General features: G+C 62.1%; 1 protein-coding gene across 2 annotated transcripts; it reads left to right on the top strand.

Moving 5' to 3' along the window:
- The first annotated feature begins 556 nt into the window (after positions 1-556).
- Positions 557-9069, top strand: LOC134548340 (collagen alpha-1(III) chain-like). Of its 2 annotated transcripts, none has more exons than XM_063393030.1 (2): positions 557-6795; positions 7448-9069. In XM_063393030.1, the coding sequence occupies exon 1, from the start codon at positions 4074-4076 to the stop codon at positions 5100-5102; it is 1029 nt and encodes a 342-aa protein (XP_063249100.1). In that variant the 5' UTR covers positions 557-4073; the 3' UTR covers positions 5103-6795; positions 7448-9069. The 2 variants fall into 2 exon arrangements, with proteins under 2 accessions (XP_063249100.1, XP_063249099.1); XM_063393029.1 differs by having other exon boundaries at positions 557-7153.
- The last annotated feature ends 10283 nt before the right edge of the window (positions 9070-19352 follow it).

Here is a 19352-nt window from a genome sequence, read left to right as displayed (position 1 = left end):
TTGGCTTTACTCTCCCACTGTGAATTAGAGTGCATTTCTGCATTGGCCAGGACATGGCCCTATAATCCCATGAAGATCTGGGCTGCTGCAGCATTGGGTAGGAGGAGCAGATGGCCTGAGACAGCACAGTCATTGGTTGAAAAACAGAACTCAGCAGTATTTAGCAAACGTAAATTATTCTAAAATGGATAATCTCACAGTGCAGAAGCAGTAGAAAATATCTTGAAGTGTACCCTCTGCTCACAGTTTTCACTGTCTTCCAACATTACTGCACGTGCATGTTTTAACATTTTTATCCATTCTTGGCTGACCAGAATCCAGCTTGAATTTTTCTAAATAGCTGCTGATTGCAAGTGAACCCATTTTTCCACACAGGCTGTAGTTGAGTGCCCAGAAATTAAGGCTTTTATAATCAGTGGCTTTTTCTGAATGTGTCTCCCATGAAGTACCTACCCAGTGCACTGGGCTTTGTCTTTAGAATTCTTACAACATGGGGAGGGAGCAAGCACACCGTCATTCTCCTGATGTCAGTACCTGCAATGAGTATTGTAGTTGGTTTTAAACTAAACAAGGGTAAGTTTGGAATGTAGCACTCTGTGACTGGGGAGATCTGGATCCTCTTTGTACTTGTATAAATAAGCAAATATGATATATCACCCTTAGTGGGGTACAGTCTTAAATGGTTGGCAACTAGAGCAGCAAAGAGCAGAGATTTTTCAGACAGAGGGAGCAAAACCCTCTGTTGAAATCCAGCAGTCCTGCCCTTCACAGGATGGGCTGGGCAGGTGCTCTCCTCTGGCAGCCAGCCCTGTGCTTCCAGCCAGACACCGCCTTCAGAGGATGCTCCTCAGCACACCACAAGGCTCTGGGAGAATCTCTTTGCTCATCAAATGCTTGGCTTTTCCTGCCAGGGATTCCCCAGAAGATACCTGTTGTGATTATACTGGGTCCCCAGCTCAGCTTACCTCATTTAACAGACACTGTAAGTTTAAAAAACTTTTAATATAATCATGGGCATGAACTTAGCAGAGCACAGATTTGAAATTACCCTGCATGACAGCTGATTTGATGGCCTCTGGGAACCAATGGAAAATTTTCCAGCCATCCAGCGACTGGGACAGGTTTGTGGGGGACTTTGGATCAAGCAAAAAAATTCTAAATCTGCTCAATGCTACTCACAAGGTGCCAGATACTGTGTTGGCATTACAAGGGCTAGATCATTATGCACAGCACAGGAAGGGTCCACTGTTTTGAAGTTAGTGTTTGACCAGGCACCAGTGGCCAGACTTGATGGCAATAGAGAAGTAGAACACAGAAGAGCATTTGTACCGGGTGACTGGCAAGGTTGTTGGTGCAGAGACCACTGGAAAAGAAAAGAAAAGAAAAGAAAAGAAAAGAAAAGAAAAGAAAAGAAAAGAAAAGAAAAGAAAAGAAAAGAAAAGAAAAGAAAAGAAAAGAAAAGAAAAGAAAAGAAAAGAAAAGAAAAGAAAAGAAAAGAAAAGAAAAGAAAAGAAAAGAAAAGAAAAGAAAAGAAAAGAAAAGAAAAGAAAAGAAAAGAAAAGAAAAGAAAAGAAAAGAAAAGAAAAGAAAAGAAAAGAAGAATGGCATAGTATAGCATAAAGCCACGTTACTCAAAATAAACTAATGAAATCCCTCGCATGTTGTGAGGGTTTCCCATCCGGCAAGAAATCATTTCTCCAACAGGAGGAGCTCTTTGCTTTGGTGAGACAATGTCAAAGGAGTGGCCACAGTTTTACTCCAAACCCCCTCCCCCTCCTTCCCCTCCAGCCCCCGTTTTATACGAGAGCGGCAGCTTAATTGATTTGATAACAAAATAAACAGCAGCCGAGGGCTGCCCGCGGGAGGCGGCAGAGGAAGGGGATGGATGCCCGCACGGCTTTCCCGGGCCGCGGCTCCCGGGGCCCGGCGGGGAGCGAGCCGAGCCGAGCCGTCCCTGCGCACCCGGGACCGCGCCCGGCGCTCCGCAGGGGCTGCACCGCCTCCGGGCTCCGCGGCCCGCCCGGGCCAGCCGCGAGCAAGGCATTCCCCGCCGTCCCCCGAAGGAGGAGAGGGGGGTGCCGTGCACAGGGGATGGCAGACGCGGCATCAAGTCCTGCCCTGGGGGCTTCTGAGTGTAGCGAAGCGCCAGCGCCTGGGCTGTCTCCCGGCGCCAGCGCGGGTGATGTTTTATTGTGCTTGGATCCCCTCGCTGCGCCGAAACTTCGGCGGGGAAAACGGCCCGCACGTCCGATTAGTCTGGGGGTGGGTGTCCGGCCTGGGTTTGTAGGGTAACTCTTGCCTCCAGGGCGGGCGCTGCCCTCGCCTTGAACGTCCCAGACTCACCGCGGGGAGAAGCTCCCTCCTGCCCGCGGGTCCCTCTAACCTGGCATCTCCCCCCTCGCTTCCCATCCGTGCAATAAAGGCCCCCGTAGCCTCAAGAGACAGTGGCTGACTTGGCGGAGCAAATTAATCGGCTGTCCGTAAAGGCACTTCACTATCATTGTGGGAACCAGCGGGCCAAGAGCCCGCGTAAAGGTCGCCACGGAGGGAAACCGCCGCGGGGGCTGAGCTTGCCCGCAGGGCATGTTTGTGCCTGGGAATGGTGGTTCCCGAGCAGCCTCAGCGGCAGAAGGAAAAGCTGCCGGAATAGCTGCGCTGAGCGGCGCTCGGCCACAGCCGTGCCCTCCCGAGGGGACTGCCCGCCACCCTCGGGCTGCGCTCGCCCTCCCCGGAATGTCCCCACATTGACCCTCGGGTCCCCGTCCCTGCCGCGGGAGCGTCACTGCGCCTGCCCCTCCACAGCCTCGGTGTCCCTTGGGCAGCCGCAGAGCCCTTGGGTGTCCCTTGGGCAGCCGCAGAGCCCTTGGGTGTCCCTTGGGCGTCCCTTGGGCAGCCGCAGAGCCGCTCGGAGCCCAGGATCTCGGGCGGGGGCTGCGGGGACCCCCGGAGCTGCCCGGGCGCGGACGCAGCGGGCAGGGCAGTGGGCAAGGGCTCCATCTGCTCTCTCCTTCTGGGATTAGCGCAGCCACGAGCAGCACCAGCGTGGAGTTTCCAGCGCCTTGTCCGCAGTTTCAGCTTGTTTTTCTTCCTAATTATTTTTTAAAGACTCGATGACTTCTCTGTGTGGGTTGTGCCTTTTTTGTTGCTGTTGGGTGATGATTTTTTTTTTTTTTTTTTTGGTTGGTTGGTTGCTGGGGTTTTTTTTCCTCTGGTTTTGTATGCTTTGCACTGCAAAGGGGATTTTGAGCTGTAGAACCCGAAACCGGGAACCGTGACTAATTTAGGGGTGTATTTCTTCAGTGCGTTCATTTTAAGACAGTAAAACTTAAAAGATGGAGTGGAGGGGCTGTGAAAGGGAGGGAGAGAGAGGCGGGAAGGCGGTGCTGCGGCTCTGGTGAAGTTTAATGCGCCCTGACACCCGCACGGGGCCGTGTGCGGGGCTGGGGGCGCGGGGGCTTGGACAGGCAGCCGGGAACGAGCAGAGTGCCGTATGATTTAGAGCGATGATGAGGTTTATCATTTGAACACTGATGAATTCAGGGAACATGAGAGCTGCAATTGACATTCCTAAAAACAATTAAATCGGTGGGGAGTACTGCAGGAAAATCGATACGGCCCAATGTAATACGGTTTGACTATAAACAGATTCCTCCCGTAGTAATAAACCACGAAGTGAGTGTGAAGTACCGCGATTCCCTGGCTGAAAGGAGGTCTTCTCCCTTCAGCGTCTCAAAACACATCCCCTCTTGCCCTCGGCAATGCTCCCCGGCTCCCGCCGCGCGTCCTGGTGAGCCGGGGCGACGGTAACAAATACCTTTGTGAAATTCTCCAGCAGCAAACTCATAACCTCGAGGGGAGGTCGGGGGAGGTATTTAAATAGCTTCCCGAATAAGTAGAGAGCGCCTTTCGTCCTGGACGAAAATAAACTGGGAGTTAAGTTTTAAATATCCAGGATTGATTTAAGAGCACGATGCACTCGGCTGAGTGCGCTCTAGGGGTGCCTCCCCCCGAGGAGGCCAAGGAAGGGAAAAGGGAAGTGCGAGAGGAGGGAGGGGAAAGAGGAAGAACGGGGAATGGAAGGGGAAGGAGGCCTCGGGGCACGGCTCGCCGCTGAGCACGGAGGCGACCTCTCCCTCGTCCCCTCGGATTTGGGGGGGGTGTGGGGGACCTCGCCGGCGCCACTGCCCCGCACAGCGTGGAGGCTTCCAACAGAGGGCGAGGGAAGCCCGGCTGGGCTACGAGTCCGAGCGGGGACCGGGATCGAGACGGGGGCCGAGGGACAGCCCGGCTCCCCGGGACCCACCCCCCGCCCGCCGCTGGCATCTCCCACTGGAGAGAGGCTGCGGGGACGAAAAGAGGGAACCGGCGCCAGGCAAACCCCCGGGGGCGTTCGCGGAGCTGGCTTTCATTTCGGCTTTGGCTGGCGAGCGGAGCGCTGGGGGCCGCCGAGCCCCGCTGTGCCCGCGGCTTGGCACGGGCGGCAGCGCCGGCTGCCAGCGCCGCCCTCCACGGGCTGCGACCGCGCGTTCGCAAAGCCGCGGCCGCACGCCGGGGGCCCGCCCGCGGGCCGGAGCCGGGCTGCGGCCAAGCCCCGCAGGGAGTGCCTGGCAGGGCCCGGGGCCTCCGCCGTGCTCCGGGCGGGGCGGGAAGAGCCCGCTCCCCGCGGGACCGCCGCTCTCCGCCGGCTGCGAGGGAAACAGGATCCCGCTGCCGTGCGCTGCACGGGAGCCTGTTCCTGGCAGCCTCCGGATTGCCGGTGCCTCCAAGGAAGAGGATACAAGTTGAATATTGTTTGTGCGGCCGGGACAAAATATCCAGGGTTGACGGGGGTGGGGGAAGGGGGGAGGGATTGTGTTCGTCCGCCCATGATGAATAATCCGGGCCGGCCTCCCGGCTGTGGCGGCCAAATCGCTCTTGGATCTGCCAAGAGATCAGCGGCTACCTCTGCCCGCGCCTCGGGCGGAGTTGGCCTTTCCCCGGCTGGCTCTGGCAGCGCGTACATCACGGCCGAGCGCACGGCGCTGCCTCCTCAGGGGCCACCCGCCCGGGGCTGGCCGCAGCTCGGCATCAGCCCGGGACGGAGAATGCGGACGGGGGTATAAAGCGTGGAAGCGAAGTTTAGAAAGGAGTGGGGGTTTCCCCGGCCTGGGGATGCCCGGCGGCAGGTGGAAGCTGCGCCGCTGCCCCGGGGAGCGGAGCCCGGGGCTGCGCGGTGCGGGACCTGCTGACCCTTCCTCCCCCCGCCCGCCCGTCCGTCTGGTGGGAACAAACACAAGCTGTTCCGGACCGGGGCCGCGCAGCTGGCCCGGCGGTGGCGGCGGAGCGCTGCCAAAGAGGCCGCAGGGAAGGTCCTCGGGTTTCCCGCAAGCGCACACTCGCGGCCGCCCGGGCGCGGCGCTGGGACCGCTCCCAGCGCGAGCAGCGGGGACCCCGTGTGTGTGTGCGGGGGTGGGCGGGCGTGTGCGGGCGGGGGCGCACCCGGAGAGCAGCCGGGGACGGCGGCGGCTCCGCGTGTGTGGAAGTCTGAGGCGGCGAGACGATGTGCGTGGGGAGCGGGAGCGCGCCGCGGGGGAGGCGGCGCGCGTGTGTCTGCGTGGGAACCCCGCGCTTGGGGCATCGCGTGTGCGGGTCACAGTGTGTGTGGCTGTGTGACAGCCCGGGTGCGAGAACGGGAACGGGAGAGGGCCTCGGCGTGTGTCCCAGCTGAGAGAAGCAGCGAATGTGCGAGAGCTGCCGTACTTCCCCCGGAGGATGCAGTGCCCGTGCGAGAGGGCCATGGAGTGTGCGTGGGAATAAATGTGCGTGTGACACGGAACGTGAGTGTGACACGGAACGCGTGCGTGACACGGCACGATCGAGAAGCGGCAGGGTGTGTGCCACACGGAGCGTATGCGTGACACGGTGTACGAGAGGCGGCGTGCCCGTGTGACTCAGCGTGCCACCGTGTGAGTGCACGCGTGGGCGAGAGCTGCCGAGCCGCTCGGGGGGCGGACGCGCTGCGGGGCCGGGGAAGCCGGGCAGAAACTGTGCCCCCTGCCGCACCGGCGCCCTGCCCGCGCCCTGCCCGGGCGGTCCCGACTGCCGGGACCGCTAGCGGAGTCCATTTGCCATCGGCTGTCCCGTCCCTTCGCCGAACGGAGCCTCCGGGCCCATCCGCCCCCGCACGGCGCAGCGCGGCCGGCGCCCGCCGGAGGAGGGAGCTCCCGGGGCAAAAGCCGTGGCTGGGCGGGCAGCGGGCCATGGAGGAGGGACCCCACGCCCCTCCCCTCCCGCTCAGCGCCGAGGGCCGTTCTGCCCGTCCCCACCTTGTTTATGTGCGGCAGGAACTGGGATTTTCCATCTGCCTGCTCCGCTGGTCGTGACCTCCGCGCAGAGCTCGCAGGCACCGGCTCTCGTGAGCGGGCCCGGGCTGCAGCGGGAGCTGCTGCCGCCCCCCCGGAGGAGGACGCGGATCCTCACACGGGCTCCCGGGGTGAAAAGGGGACGATGGCAACGGCGAGGGGAAAGGGATGGAACTGGCGGTGGGAGGCCTTGGAGACCTGCCCTTCCCGGGGAACCCTGCCAGTCCTGTCCTGCCTCTGCACGTCCAACCACTTCGGCACAAGTTTGCGTTTTCCCGCCCCGGCCCGATCCTTCCTGCCAGGGATAACATAGGCCCTTAGAGGGGTTTCGGGGGAAGGGAATCCTCAGCTTACACCACAGGGAGCAGCCAACCCCGCTGTGGCTGTCGACGCGCTGACGGGAGCAAGGCCCTCAGCTCTGCACGAGCAACTGCATGGGAAAGATGCTGCCCCGGTACGGGCTCGTGTTCCCACTCGCGGCTCTGTGCTCTCGCGCGAAAGGGTTCCCGGGGGGGTGGGACGCGGACACCGGTCCTGCTCGCTCCGGCAGGGCGGGCAGAGGGAGCACGGAGCCGGGCGCAGCCCCGGCCGTGTCCGGGTCTCGGATCCGCCCGTCCTGGGCGCTCCCGGGGCGGGCTGGCGGCGCTGCCCCGCCGCGGGGCTCGCCCCGGAGGGCGCGGGGCGCCGGCGGGCTCCGCATGGAGGCGGCACTGAAGCAGCGCTGCGAGCGAGCAATGGCTCTCTCCTCCTGCGCTACAGAGCAGAGGCTGGCTCTGTCTGAGCAGCCAGCAGTGATAAGAGCTGATTTACAGGTAGGGGTGAAACGTGCTCTGAAAATCTCGTGACACTTTCCTCCGGTGGATTCAAATAATATATAAAGACCGTGAGGTGGCGATCTCCCGGGTAGCTCCTAGGATGCGTGGCGTTGTTGTTAACACATGTTTCAATTTTGGATTGAGACTGTCAATTACCCGCTGAGCTGTGAGTCTTAGCCTCAGGCGGGCTGGGAAGAGGGGACGGTATATTTATTAACCTCTCAAGCCTGGCGAAGATGCGCTTCCAGCCTCTCACTCGGCCTTTCTCGCACCTTCTCTTGGACCCTGCAGGTGCCACCCGGGCTGTCCCGGTGCCTTCCGATGCCCATGGCAGCCGTACTTTGCCTCCTCCGGCCCCGCAGAGGCTCTCACTCCTCACATGGGCGCAGCACCGCGAGGAGCCCCATACCTGCCGGCGGAGGAGGCGGTTCGCCCCGGCCGAGCCGAGGTGGCTCTCTTGGCAAAAACTACCCTGGACGGAGCAGGGAAATGCTCGGGCAGCGTTTCCCCATGTTTCCCAAATACAGTCTCTTTCTCAGTCGGAAAAACAGGCCAGCTCTCCTTAGCGTAGTCGATTTGGTTTAGGGGTTTTTTTCCCGGAGCGGAAGAAACCCTCATCTCCCCGGGAGCATAAGCAAACAGCTCCGAGAGCCCGCTCCAGAGGCTGAAGCGGAAGGGCTGACAATTAACATTTCCTCTGGTAGCAGAGATCTGCAGGCAGATCTCTCGGGAAGCGCATCGCCCCCTCCCGCGGCGTGCCCTCACCGCATCGCATGGTGCCTGCTAAGCACTATGCGCTGTTTGCAGAGGAGGTTTCTTTCTGGAAGAGCCCGCCCGCTGCCCCGGACCCTGCCCCGCACCGCCCCGGGCACGCTCCGCTAGAGCAGCCCGGGGAGGCCCCCAGCCCCGCGGTTTGCCCTTTTTGCCTCTCCCCCGTTCCCCTGCAATCACCTGAAAACAAGCCATCCTAACTCGCTCAGCGCAGCGCCTCCGCCGCTTCCCTTTCCCTTTCCTTTCCCCTTCCCTCTCCCTCCCCCTCTGACCTCCCAAACTTCGCTGCTCGGGGCCGAGCGGAGCCCGGCGACCCCCGCTGGGCCCCGTGCGCCTCTCTGTGCTGGGAGCCGCGGGTGCGTCTCTCCGCACCAAGCCTCCGTGACGAGAAAGGCATCGTAGGCAGCCTATAAATAATTTCCATTATGTTCAGCTGACAGCGCGAGGCGATTAATTTTAATAGCTGTATATTTGCCTGTTTCTCCTAATGCTCTGTAATGAGATGAGAAGCCATCCAACCCCAGATGGCTCCAGCCGCCTCGTTATTTATTTATTTTGTGTGTGCGTGTGTGCAAAAGAGGGGCGAAGGGGAGGGGGGGGTGGCGGTTCCTGCGGGACCCGCAGCTCCCCCCCGGAGCTGCCCCTGGCCCCGCCGCTCCCGGTATCGCCCCCGGGACTGCCCGCGGGTCGGAGGAGCCATCATGACACTGCACATTCAGCTCTGCCACTCGTGCGCGGGGCCGTGGCGGGCAGGACCGTGGGCCACCACCGGCTGGGTGTTTCGGGAATATTTATTTATTCTCCCCGGACGCGCAGAGAGCGACTGCGGGAGCGCTGGGGGCCGATCGGCGCGGGAGTAAATGCAGCGGATCGATGTCGTTCGGGGTGAGGGGCGGGCGAAGGGGACCACAGATCAAAGCCCATCCTATTAACCTAAATTTCGGCTCTGCGTGGCCTGCCGTCCGGGGGCCGGCGGGAGGGGAGCGCTTTGTGGGAGCCGGGAAAGCGACCACGCCGCCCGCCGCCGGCACCAGCCAGCGACGTGGTGGTGGTGTGTGTGTGTGGCGGTGTGACAAAGCCTCGCCGCGCTGAGCAAGCTGTCCCTCAGCCCAGGCGGCGGGCGGGGGAAGGGAGGGTGAAGGGAGGTTTCGACATGTAGGAACGGCGGAGCCAGTCCCAGATTTGGGGACTCCAAAGCGGGGGGAGGGGGAGACGGGGGCATTCCCTGGTAGGACGAGGCTGCTTAACTAGGTGGAACAGCACCGAGGCGAGCACCTGTGTCTTTTTCTAAAAGGCGTGTACTGATAATTACGAGAGTTAATTGCATTGCTTTGAAGGTCATTTGAAGTTATGGGGCTGTGTTTTCTTTTCAGGCTAGCAGACAATGCCCGTGCACTGTTTTAAATGTAAATCAGAGGGTATCCGCATAAACCTGTATTGTAGGATCGAGGCGTAATGGATTCACTCCGGCTGTGCCTGAGCTCTCCACAATACAGCTGAGCAGCCGAGCTGCGAGCGCGCCGGGGTTTCTCTGCGGAAACGCAGTTGCCGAAGAACATGAAAAGCATTAAATCGTGACGGGAAGGGGGCGGCGGGGGCGGGGGGGATGCGTTTACGCTCGGGGGGGGAATCTCGGGACCGAAAGATGCGCTGCAGCGGCGCAGCCACCCGTCGCTAGCAGCCAGGAAGTTTCTCACCCCGGAGAGACACGGGGCTGGCGTGTCACGCACCGTGGTACCGGCGGGGACGGCCCTGGCATCGCTCCTCCCGCGGGCGTGGAGAGGCATCGTCCCTTGTTCCCTGCCATGCCCCACCTCGGGCACGGCCGTTCCCAAAGGCTGCTCGCTGCTCTGCTCCTTCTCCTCGGCTGGGGGAGAAGGGCTGGTATCCCCCAGGCCCGGAGGACCTTGTTCTCGCCTCCCCCTCCTCGGTGTGGGGCAAGTTCTGGCCCGGCCCGATCCAGAGGAATGTGGCATAAGAAGGACCGGCCCTTACCCATGCCCACTGCCCCTGAGCCTTCATTAATCGCTCCGCCCGGGGCCGCGGCGTACCGCCGAGCTGGCCTGCCATGCGATTACCCGGCGCCCCGGGGTACGGCTCTTCCCGGCGGCGCTGACAGCCAGCCCGGCCCCCGTTGCCCCCGCTCCGGCACCTGCGAGTGGCTCCGCCGGAGGCGAGGACGTGCGGAGGAGTCCGCAGAGAGCCTTTCTTCTCTCCCCCTTTCCCCACTAATAACAGGGCACCACTTGCAAGACGGTCGCGCCGCACGGAACAAACGTTCATTGATTTCCCCCGCCGGGCTGCGGAGGGACGTGGGGCGCCCGGGGAGCGGAGAGCCGCGGCAGCAGCGCCGTGCCGCGCTCCGGCCCTGAAGCAGCGGGGGCGAGGGGGCACCAACCGGGGAGGGGCCCGACCGCATCCCAGATGGGAGGGTGTGCGCACATCCGCGGGGCCGCCCGTAAGGGAAGACGTTCCTCTCCCCAGGGATGTGCCAGTGCTTCGAGGCAGCCTCCCGGACCAGCAGAGGGGCCGCAAGGCGAGCGGCGGCCGCGGGAGATGCGGTCTGTCCCTTCCCGCGACGCCGGGCCACCCTCATGCAGATCGCGCCGTGTCACCTCCCTGATGGCAACCACCACCCGCCTCTCCAGAAAAGTCGTCAGCCCGGTACCGCCGCTTCCCCCGTTGTCCACGGCAACCGGCGTATCTGATTGAACCTCGTTGTAGGCAGTGACACCCGCGTAATGGATCATCCTGTCAGTGCTTTTTTATCACAGGCATTTATTTTGGTCACGGCTGGTGATAACTTTGGTGTTTATCCCTTGTGTCGTTACGGGCCCTGCCGCGATCTCCCTTCCGCCCTCCCTCCCCGGCGGGCGCGCTGGGTGGACAGGCTGCTCTGGGACTGCAGCTCCCCCCGCCCGTCCGAGGGGTGCCCCGGTACCCCCCACTACCGCCCTGGGCTTCTGCGGCCCGGCCGGGGACGGATCGATGTGTTTGGTTTGGTTTGGTTTGCCAAGCGCCCTCCCCCGATGGCCCCGGCCTCCCCGGGGCCGGGTTATCTTGGGTCACGCTGGCGCGGAGCGCCGGGTGCGGTAAGAGGCTCCGGCGGAGCCCTGGTGCAGGAGGGAGCCGGGGGAAGAAAGTGCCGTTCGCAGTTCTCCATCAATCCAGACACTTCAAAAGTAAATAAAGCAGGGCAGGGAAGGGCCTCCAGGGAGGGCAGAGAAGAGGCCTCTGACAGCCGATTGTCCAGGGCGGAGCCAGGGCTATTTCCAGCCCGGGAATAATAACACTTGGGCTGCGGTGGCTCCGACCCGCGTGTCCAGGAAAGACCGGATCGGGGTGTTTGTTTGCTTTTAATTATTATTTTGACGGCCGGCTGACGCAGCGCAGGCAAACAATAACCCCAAGCAGTCCGAGAGGGGCACCGGGGAGCAGCGCCGCCCCAGCCGGGGGGGAAAGAGCCCAGCGAGGGCGCGGGCGCGGGGCCAGGTTCGCTGCCTCCCGCGGAGGTCGGGGCCGGAGCCGCGGGGCCGGGAGGAACCCGCTGGGGCTGCCGGCCGGGGGCGGCCCCGCGGCCCCGCAGGGAGGCAGCGGGAGGCGGCGCGGAGGGCAGGGAGGGCCGGCGAGAAGCAGGACCGGGGCCCCCGGCGCGCTTGCGGGCGGGGGCGTGGGGGGAGGCCGCTGCTCTTATCTGGGTCACTGGGGTTAGAGGGAGCAGCTGATAGAAAGAGAGGAGCTGAGCTCCCGCTGCTGCAGAGATAGAGCCGCGATATGGGCCAGGCAGGCACCGAGCTGGAGGAAGGGCGGGAGGGAGGGAAAGAGGGAGGAGGAGGCGGCGGCTCGTTCCGGCTCCCGAGCCGAGCCCAGGTGCGCTGTGGTTTCCCTGCGCTCAGCGCTGTGCTCGGCGGCCCCCCCTCCCTCGCTCCCCATCCCCCGTCCTCCTCCCCGTCTCCCTCCAACGTTTAACCCTTTCCCACCTCCGCGGGGCTGGAGGCTGAGGCGTGCGCTGGCCCGGCCGCGTCCCCTGCGGTTCCCCACTCCCTCCGTGGCAGAGACTGATCACGGCGGGGGAGAAGCGGGGGGGCCCGGGGGGGTTGGCCTTGTGCTGCCGAGCACCGCCCTCGGGCAGCTCCCGGGACCCGGCTTTGTACACACACACACACTCACGCACACACACACCCAGCTGCGCTGAGCCGAGCCAGCCCCGGGGCCAGCCCCCGCCTGCCGCCGCCGCCGCCTGTGCGGCCGATCTCGGTTGCAGCCAGCCACCCAGCGGGGTTGGCTGCTGCAGCAGCCGCCTTCCTCCTCCTCCCCGGTCCCCGCCGCCCTTTTCCTTCCTGCGCGGGTTGCGCTGCCCCGGAGCTCCCCTGGCTCGCCGGCGGCGGCCAGTCCCCGCTCCCGGGCCGCTGCCGGCGGGGAGGCGGATGCGGAGCGACCAGGCAGGGGAAGGGCTCTCCGAGCGCCCCCATCGCGCGCCCAGCCCTTTAATCAATTTCACCCTATTAATTATTAATTTTACGCCAGTCAAGCTTGCCCAGGAGGAGCGAGGAGGGGGAGGGGAGGCTGATGTCAGTCGGAGGCGGCGGCGAGGCCGTGTGCCAGGCTCCCCGCTCAGTCCCGGCCCAGCAACTTTCGGCTCCGCTGGCTCGGGCAGCTCCGGTCGCTGAGAACCGGGGGAGGCGGCGATTCCCATTCCCGTGAATGATGCGGTCCCCTCCTCGCACACACATCCACACACACTCTCCCTCTCTCTTTTCCGCTCCCTCCCCTTCTCTCCCCGCCCGCCCCCCGTGTAGACACATCCATACAAGGGCCCATCGCATCGTAGCGATGATGGATCGTGCCTAGCGGGGGTGATTTGGTGTTGATCGCATATTATCACGGGCAGGTTGGACTGGTTGCTGATGGACGGCTTTCTAGCAAGCCGCTCCTTCAGACGCTCGGGGAAGCAGCTCGATCGAAAAAGCAGCTTGCTTTTAACTCCTTCTCTCACCAGCACGCGCAGGGCAAAGCCTAGCATCTGTCACAACAGCTCTCCGGATAGCACTTTTCCCTCCTCCCACTCCATTTTCGCCTCGGCAGCCCCGCCGCCGGCTGGTTCTCCCCGGCACCGGACGAGCACCGGGCAGGTCTGGGGGGGCTGGCGACGAGGGCTACTCCGGCTCTTCCGCGGGCGAGCTGCCTGCGGGGCAGCGCGGTGCCCTGGCCAAGAGAGGGGTACGTGGGGGTCCCCACAGCCGCCCGGGCAGAGCCCCCAGTCCACTCGCTGCCCGCCTGGAGAGAGCTGCTCTCTCTCCTTCGCCTCCTTCTCTCCTGTTTTTTATGTAAGTTCCTGCAGATACAAAGGTGGTTTCGTAATGCCTCCCGTCTGCGAGGGCCGGGGACCTTGGCTAACCTTTCCAAAAACTGATGGCGAGTGCCTGGCAGCGGCCCGCGCTGGCCGCGCACGGCACCGGGGGAGGGTCAGCGTTTCCCCGGCAAGCACCGAGGTAGCCATGGATCCGCTGCGAAAGGCCTGCTCGCAGCCTGCCTCCTCAGAAACGCTTCGTGCGAGCGCTTATTCTCTGGCGAGAGAGGAGGGCGGTGGAGGGGAGGCTTAACCCTTTCGCTTCGCGCCGCCAGCCGCCTCGCAGCCGCCCGCCCGCTCCGAGCCGCGCCGTGCCGGTCAGCCCGGGGCGCCTCCGCCGGGACCGGCTCGGGCGCTGTCCTGGGATAAACTGCCTCTGCTCCTCGTGCAATGCAGGACGCGGAGCCACGAATTGTATTTTAATTTGTTTATTATTTATTTTAATTTCATTTTTCTTTATTTTTTTAATTTTATTTTCTTTTCCTTTTTTAATCCTTTTATTTTTTTTTAAACACAGGACTAGAAAGCGATGGTGCAGCGAGCTGCCTCCTTATCTCGCTCTCCGCTGCTAGTTTAACTCTTTCCGCCAGGCCCAGCACAGGTTCCTCGGGCCGGGGATTGTTTTCTGTTTGGAAACTGGAGAAGGGGGGAGGCTATCGGCAGGAAAGCAATAGCTCGCTCTCTCTGGAGAGCTGCTCTCCAACAGGCAGCGCCTTGAAATCTATTTAAAGAGAGGGAAGGGGGGGGGGGGAGAACAAAGGGGGAGGAGGAGGAGGGGGCCGAACCAGAGCCAGCCAGAGAGGGAGAAAGCGATGGATCAGCCGGTTTGCAGCGTACATCAAGCTATCACATCTGTATATGCTCCGATCGATGAAAAGGATGGATAATATTTGTCAGCTGCAGACCTTTTTCTTCTCACTTCCCAAGGAAAGGACGGGGGTTGGTGGAAGAGAGGTAATAGGGAGTTTCAAGGCCAGAGGCACTTCCTGGTACAGCCAAATAGAAAAGAAAGGCTAGGGATTATTATTAATTATTTTTATTATTCTGCAGCCGTCAAAAGGACGATCAGGGGACCGTGCAGCCCTCTCTGCTCACTTCTTCACGCTCTCACTCCTTTCCCCCCCACCTTTCTCTTTCTTTTTCTTTTTTATTTCTTTTTTTTTTTCCTCCCCTCTGGTTCCTTACAGGGCTCCAAAGATTTAACCCTTTGCTTGAGGCTTGAGATGGGTGAGGCACAAAAGCATGTCGTGAAAGCCTTGGACTGAAAACAAAACAAAACAAAACAAAAAAACCCCAACACAAGCTCAGCGAGAAGTCAGTAAAACGCACCGTTACACACAGAGCGACGTGGTTTGGCTTTGGAGAAGACAAGGAGGGGGAAGGCACGAGAGAAATGTAGCCTCGCTCTCCACCCCCCCCGGCTCTGCCAGTCCCTCGCCTGGTGCCTGCAGTTGCACTCTGAGTAAATAGTTCCCACACATGGTCCACATTTTGCACAGCAGCAGCGTGTTTCCTCTCGGTCTCTCATTGCTGCTCCCCGAGCAAAGGAAATAAAAGAGAGAGAGAGAGGTTTAGAGGAAGTTAAAAATCAGACGAGCTGAGAAAAGGCTCTGTGTTACACACATCCTGAATGAAAGCGAAAGCCCAGCATTTCGGCCCTCTGAGCGCCAAGCTCTCACCTCCTCAGTAATGTCACTAACATCCACGTTGGACACACCACAGTAATCACTCACACCCGGCTAGACGGGCTCTCGGGGCTCACAATAGCTGGGCTGGCTGCGGAGCCTTCCCAAGGAGGCCGCTCGCCTCCCGCTCGCTTGCCAGCGCCGCAGCTGCACGCAGAGAGTGCCCCGGGGAGCCGGGCTCCTTCCTCGCCACCGGGGGATTCTTCCTCCCTGCAAATGGGGGTGCCCGGCAGCTAAGCCGTGTGTGCGGAAATGGCGATGTCCTAACGCTCCCTCGGCGTTTACTTTCCCAGGGCATCAAGCGTCCCTGGAGGGGCGGCGGGACGGATGGACGGGTTCGGGACGGGGATGCCGGGTGAGCTCCTAGGAAGGTCACCACCGTTCCCTGCACTGGGGTTCACCCCGGGCCTGCGAACCGCTGCTCTCCCCTTGCTTGGGGAGCTGGCAGACAGGGTGCCGGAGCGGAGTGTGCTGCTGGGAAACCATTATCCGGCGTCCTCCTTTTCTCCTCCCTCCAGGCCCCGGCTCCGTCCCCGCCCGCCCCTGAGCCGGGATCAGCCAGATGATCCTCCGGCCGTCGGCTGAGTGGCAGCCGCTCCGTGGGTAGCGTTAGGGCTCTGCCACTCCGCGCTCCCGTGACCCCGCCGTGTCTCTCTCCCTCCATCGCAGCCTCTGCGAAGCCCAGTGCCCCATCAGCTCTCGCTGTGTGATATTTAAAAGAAGGGTTGCATTCTCCCCAATAGAAGCCCACTCGTTTCCTTGTTGCCAGGAACAAAGCGTACATTCAGAGGGGTGGCTGTTGACGGCTCCCTCTGTATAGCACTGGAAAGCGGGTGGCCTTTGGTTACTGGCAAGGAAAATTCTAATCAGGGTGCTTGTAAGCGGGGCTTTATAGAAGCTTAGTTACAAAAGGCTTACACCAGAGTAATGCAATAACTATAATAACAGCCAGGGAGCCCTAAAGAGGGTGGAATGTGCTTGTGTCTGGATGATTTTCCCCGCTCGCACAGAGAGGGACTGTTTACCGCGAGTGCCATTAAGTATCGCTGGAAACTCACCAACCGCAGACTTATTTCAATATACTTTATTGTTGTATCTGCTCTAAAAGCGACTTGCTTCGGACGACTTCTAGATCGTCCTAGAGGAGGAGAGAGGCCACCCTCGGGTATTGGAGGAGGCTCTGAGCACAGGGGTAGTGCCAAGGTTGAGGGAGCTGCGAGCCGGGGCCCGGCCGGATCGGGCTGGCCGGAGCGCGTTGGGGCGGGCAGAGCCGCCGCCGAACAAAGCGGCGAGGAGAAAAGGCCCCGAGCGCAGCGACACAAAGCTGCTGGCCCCGGAGGTGGGTACGCAGCAACGACCCCTCCGCGGCCCTCCTCGGCTGTCTCGGCTGATAAGGGCGTGGGGACCCCGAGGGACACGGGAGGAAGGAGGGGAGGAACCCAGCATCGCCTTCTCGCCATTCTGGCCGGCGCCCCGGGGCGGCCCTGGCAGCGGTGACCCCGCTGTTCCGGCTCAGCCGCTCGGCTTGACGAGGCTAATGGGATCAAGCCGCTGCCCTCCGCCACCGCTGCCGCGTGTTGGTTTTTCCGACCTCTCTGCCCAGCCCCGATGCCCGCCGTCCCCCAGCCAGACCCAGCCGCTGCTTGGCCGCCGGAGAGGGGCCGCGGCTCCGAAGGGCAGGAAATGGCTTGGCCGAGGAGCGCGGCGGTCACCCCGCCCCGCCGCGATCCCGGCGTACGGCGGCGGCCGGCGCGGGCTGCGCCGGGAGGCGCCCCGGGGACCGCGGTGGCCCCGGGCGGAGCGGGTGAAGCTGCAGAGCTCCACCAGCACCCCCCATTAGCAGCGTCCCCCGGCACCCTCGAGCAGACTTCGCAGCGCTTTATTTTAACGGAACAACAGAGCGCGGCGAGCAAACTGCTGCTCCGCGCAGGGCAGGAGAAATGGGTTTTTAATAGGCAAGGTCGGCGTGCTTGGCAGCCGGCCACCGCGGCCGGGGAAATAAACAAACAGAGGAGCTGCAACTTCAGGTCGGAGCAGAAGTTGCGCTCCCGGCGAGATGAGCCCGCGGCACGGTCCGCGGGGCGAGCGTGCGGCCGCGGAGAGCATCTCGGGCCCCCTGACCCCTCACCTCGCCGCCGCGGAGCGCCGGCTTCCCGCGGCCCCGGGACGGGGCAAGCACCCCCCTGCGCCGGCGGGCGCGGTGCCGCGGGCTGGCAGCGGGCGGAGGGCAGATGGCCACCCTTGTTTATCGCGTTCCGGCGGTGCTGCACGCTGCCTGACCGCTGCTGTGCGGCGCGGCCGGCCCCGGGCAGGCAGGAAGGGAGAGGTGGAGGGAGCGGGAGCGGAGCCTCCCGATCGTGAAGCGCCAAGACGGCGTCTCCCGCAGGGTTTGCAGCCGTGCCCGGGGGTTCCCGCTCCCTCGGCCGCCGGGGCTCGGCCGTGTCGGCCCCGCTGGCCGCACCGCGGGGGCGCCGCGCTCCCGCTCTCGCGGCGCGTTCCGGGCTCCGTGCCCAGCGCTCTCGGCTGCCGCGCATCAGCCTCCCCGCCGCCTCCCGCCGCCGCCGCGCTCCCTCCCGGCTCTGCAGGCGGCAGGGCAGAGCTGATCTCGCAGCCTCTCCAGTGGCACTGGCCCCCGACCGGCCTTCACGTCTGCCTCGAGGAACGAGCCCGGGCAGGGGGTGGGGGGCGGGGGTCCGCTCCTCCTCCCATCGCTCTTCCCGAGCCTTTCCGCACTGTCGGCCTCCACAGGCCCACACAGGGGGAGAGGCGGCCCCGCCTGAGCAGGGCTTGTGCAGCCCCTCTGCTCGCGGAGGGCTCGCAGGGGACATCACTTCTGCATCCAGTTTTTAACAGAGCCAGAACAGCCCCAAAGCCCTCGGGGTGAGGAAGGGACTCTGCACGCCCTCAGCAGAGGACGAAAGGAGCTGTGTCAGGAGAGCCGGGAGCGAAGTCCAAGCCTGGGGAAGCTGGACGAGAGCTCGAGAAGAGGCCGCCAACACTCGTCCCGGCGGTCACAGACCTTTCTTTCCCGGCATGGCGGTGGCAGGAGAGGATCTCTTGCCGCTGCCATGGTTCCCACTGCAGCACGGCCCGAGCCGGGGCCTCGGGCTGGGGCCACGCCGGGAGGAAGAACGGGAGCGAACCGCGCCCCTCGAGTTTCGACGCAGCCGCGGCCTGGGTTCCCAGGGGTGCTACATGGCCTCCATCACCGGTCGGCCACATCACGGCAGAGGGGAGAATCCCCGCGGTGCCGTCACCCCACGCCACTCCTCGCAGCTGGCGACAACGGGGGCTGCTCCCGGGACGGGCGCCGGGCAGGGCGGTGGCGCTGCCAGCGGCGCTCCCGCTCCGCCCCGCCCGGGCAGTGCCAGCTTTTTTGGCAGATCGCTCCGCAGACGGCTCCCGAGGACTCCTGCAAGGGCTGAGGCGGGTCACGGGGAGCAGCTGAAGAGTGCGATAGGCCAGGCTAAGGCACGGCAGATTTGAGGCAGGGAGAGCGGGGACAGGCCAGGGTGCAGAAAAGGGAGAGGTGCAAAGGCCCGGGCTGGGGGGCCGACAGGCAAAGCCACCAGCCTGCAAATGCTGACTTGGCAGCATGCCGAGAAGGGAGCACTGCAGCCCCGCCAGCCAGGGAAGGAGGACATGAAGAGGCAGCGTGAATGGGGCAAAGATTGTTTCTTACAGACCTGGTGTGACCTATCGTTAAAAAAATCTGGCTTGCCCTTCTAGTGCCGGGGTGTACCTGCAGGGGAGTCTCTGCCTTTCTGTCTCTCGTCCCATTATTCCACTACAGTCGAATCCTTCTGTTGTGACCTACAGCAGCGCTCTGATTTATTTTTAATGCGTTCCGATTCCTGTTCCGTTGTCAAGAGATGCATTGAGATTCATTTTCCATCCCCTGCTTTTCATACTTCTGTTCTGCTGGAGGGACCCGCCAATAGAGTTTAATTCGATTTGATATGATTTAATGAACACCTTTATCTTTTGTTTTTAGCAGAAGGATAAATAATACAACTGCATTCAGCTTTTGCTAAATCAGACATGTTTCCCACCAAAATCCTATCTGGTGACACACACTCACTGTAACATTTCATTAACAACCTCCCTGATTTATTGATTTTTAATATTTGTATTAAATGTTGTGTAAAATTGAACTCAGGCGTTAGAAGAGATTGTGCAAGTCACAAGACATGACTCCTACTTAATTGTTATTTTTTTTTCGGTCCTGGAACAACAGTTGGAAAGAGGCCAGCAGGAGGGAAAAAAGAAATTAAAAATAAATTCTCCTGTGGGGGGAGGCGAGGGGAATAAAGGGCAGTGCCCGGGAGAGCGTGGGGGAGAGGGAGAGAAAGTGAAGCCCTGAGGGAGGGAGGGCAGCAGGGCCTGGCCG

Source organism: Prinia subflava, chromosome 3, assembly GCF_021018805.1.
Source record: "Prinia subflava isolate CZ2003 ecotype Zambia chromosome 3, Cam_Psub_1.2, whole genome shotgun sequence".
Taxonomy (NCBI): Eukaryota; Metazoa; Chordata; class Aves; order Passeriformes; family Cisticolidae; genus Prinia; species Prinia subflava.
This window is presented reverse-complemented; position numbering and strand designations above follow the sequence as displayed.